This window comes from Rhagoletis zephyria, unplaced genomic scaffold (genome assembly GCF_001687245.7).
Source record: "Rhagoletis zephyria isolate East Lansing unplaced genomic scaffold, Rhagoletis_zephyria_1.1 Rzeph_scaffold_51333, whole genome shotgun sequence".
NCBI lineage: Eukaryota > Metazoa > Arthropoda > Insecta > Diptera > Tephritidae > Rhagoletis > Rhagoletis zephyria.
The window spans coordinates 1-2,011 of NW_016208386.1; the positions used below are offsets into that span (position 1 = coordinate 1).

The 2,011-nt window shown below is 54.0% G+C and overlaps 1 protein-coding gene across 1 annotated transcript; it reads left to right on the forward strand.

Annotated features, from left to right (window-relative positions):
* Positions 1 to 492: 492 nt before the first annotated feature.
* On the forward strand, positions 493 to 1,850 carry LOC108355870 (fatty-acid amide hydrolase 2-like; the record flags this gene model as incomplete). Its single annotated transcript, XM_017607001.1, has 3 exons — positions 493 to 504; positions 583 to 1,071; positions 1,148 to 1,850. Coding segments are annotated over exons 1-3 (1,204 nt in total), but the record flags the coding sequence as incomplete, so codon positions are not given.
* Between the last annotated feature and the right edge of the window lie 161 nt (positions 1,851 to 2,011).

Consider the following 2,011-nt stretch of genomic DNA (forward strand, 5'->3'; position numbering starts at 1 on the left):
GCGAGGAAATTAATTGGAAAGAGTATACCCTCTATCTCTGATGATGATGCTGTTACTTCTTTCCATGTCCGACTAAAGTCAACTTTGGAACTTGTTGTTTACTTCTTCCCTATCCCTCTTTTCCCCTTTTGTTTGGTCAGTCATATATCTCTCACGTTAGCACACATTGCTCATGCTCGTCTTCTACGACGAGACCTGAATTTGGACAACCGTGCGTAAAAGACGTATTTTTTTAAAGTCAGCGCGAAAAAATTTTTGTCAAAAAGTGGCTACCATCTGAAAGCCAGAAGTGTATCCAAGGCCGGAACCAACAGGAAAGGCAAAGTAAAAGAGTGCAATCATTACGCATCTATTTGCTAAATAGAAAAGATCCACGCCTTCAGATGGTAGCCACTTTTCACCAAAAATTTTTTCGCGCTGACTTTGAACAAGGACGTCTTTTACGCACGGTTGTCCAAATTCAGGTCTCGTCGTAGAAGACGAGCATGAGCAATGTGTGCTAACGTGAGAGATATATAAAAGTTAGAAATCAGNTCTATTTCTGTTCCACTTTCACTTTCACATTTTACACCTCACCCTCAGCTCAAAAGCGAAGACCTGGTGCAGGCGTACGTTGACCGCTGCCGTGCAATCAACCCACTGCTCAATGCCATCGTCGACGAAAACTACGAGCGGGCGCTGGAGGAGGCCCGGGCGGTGGACGAGCGCGTAGCCCGAGAGCTTCGAAGAGAGAAGCGCCCCGAAGAGCTGTCCGTCGCCGAGTACCCCTTCCTCGGAGTGCCCTTCACTACGAAGAACTCCATTGCGGTGGCCGGGCTGACCTACTCGGGGGGAATTACCGCCCGGCGAGGCGTCACCGCTGAGCGGGACGCCGTGGCCATCGACCGCATGAAGAAGCTCGGCGGGGCGATCTTCCTCGGCGTGACCAACGTTCCCGAGGCGGTGATGTGGCTGGACGGCTTCAACCTAGTGGACGGACAGACTAATAATCCCTACGACCAGTCGAGGATTCCCGGTGGCTCTTCGGCGGGCGAGGGCGCCATCATTGCCGGCGCCGGTTCGGTCATTGGGGTAAGCAAAGAGGGGGTGGTGTTGAAATAGTCTGAGGACGTTTTTATTTCTAAACTTATTCGGTTCTATTTCTTAGGTCGGCTCCGACATTGGCGGCTCTATTCGCATTCCCGCGCACTTTTGCGGTATCTTTGGCCACAAAACGACGCCCACTGCGGTCGATCCGACCGGCGTCTGGCCGCCCTTTGCCTCGAAACGCATTCAGCTCCTCTCGCTGGGGCCGATGACCCGTTTCGCCGTTGACCTGCGGCCTATGTTGAAGGTGCTGGTCGGCGAGCAGCGGCTGGAGCTGCCGGAGCGGCCGCTCAACTTCTCCACCCTGAACGTCTACTACATGCTGAAAATTGATGACCCGTTTGTGACGCCGGTGGACGTGGAGATTGAGCAGGGCCTCGACACGGTGATTCGCTTCTTCATCGAACACGGCTCGCGCACCATTCCTCTCGACACGGCGCACAAGTTCCACGACCTTCGATACGCCCTCTTCCTCTGGTGCACGGCCATGAACGACCCGAACAATCCCTCCTACCTCAACCTGCTCACCGAGGGTCGCCGAGCGGCCATCAATCCCTACTGGGAGCTGCTGAAGTGCATGGTCGGTCGGAACAAGGAGTACACGGCGGCCATCCTGACGCTGGGCATCAGCGAGGAGCTGGGCTTTACCAGCGGCGAGGTGAAGAAGGACGTCTACGAGGCGATGCTGGAGCGCCTGAAAAAGGACCTCCACGAGCTGCTCTCCACTGATGGCGTGCTCATCTGTCCCACCTTTCCGGAGATTGGTAAGCTTGCCATTTTGGATTTGAAAGCCCAGTTGAGCCTTTGTTTACATTTTGTTTCCCCCCTTTCTCCCCACAGCCTTCAAGCACAACCAGTCGATGCTCAAGTTCTCCGACTCCATTTACACCTCCCTGTGGAATGCAATGAACGTGGCGATCACGAC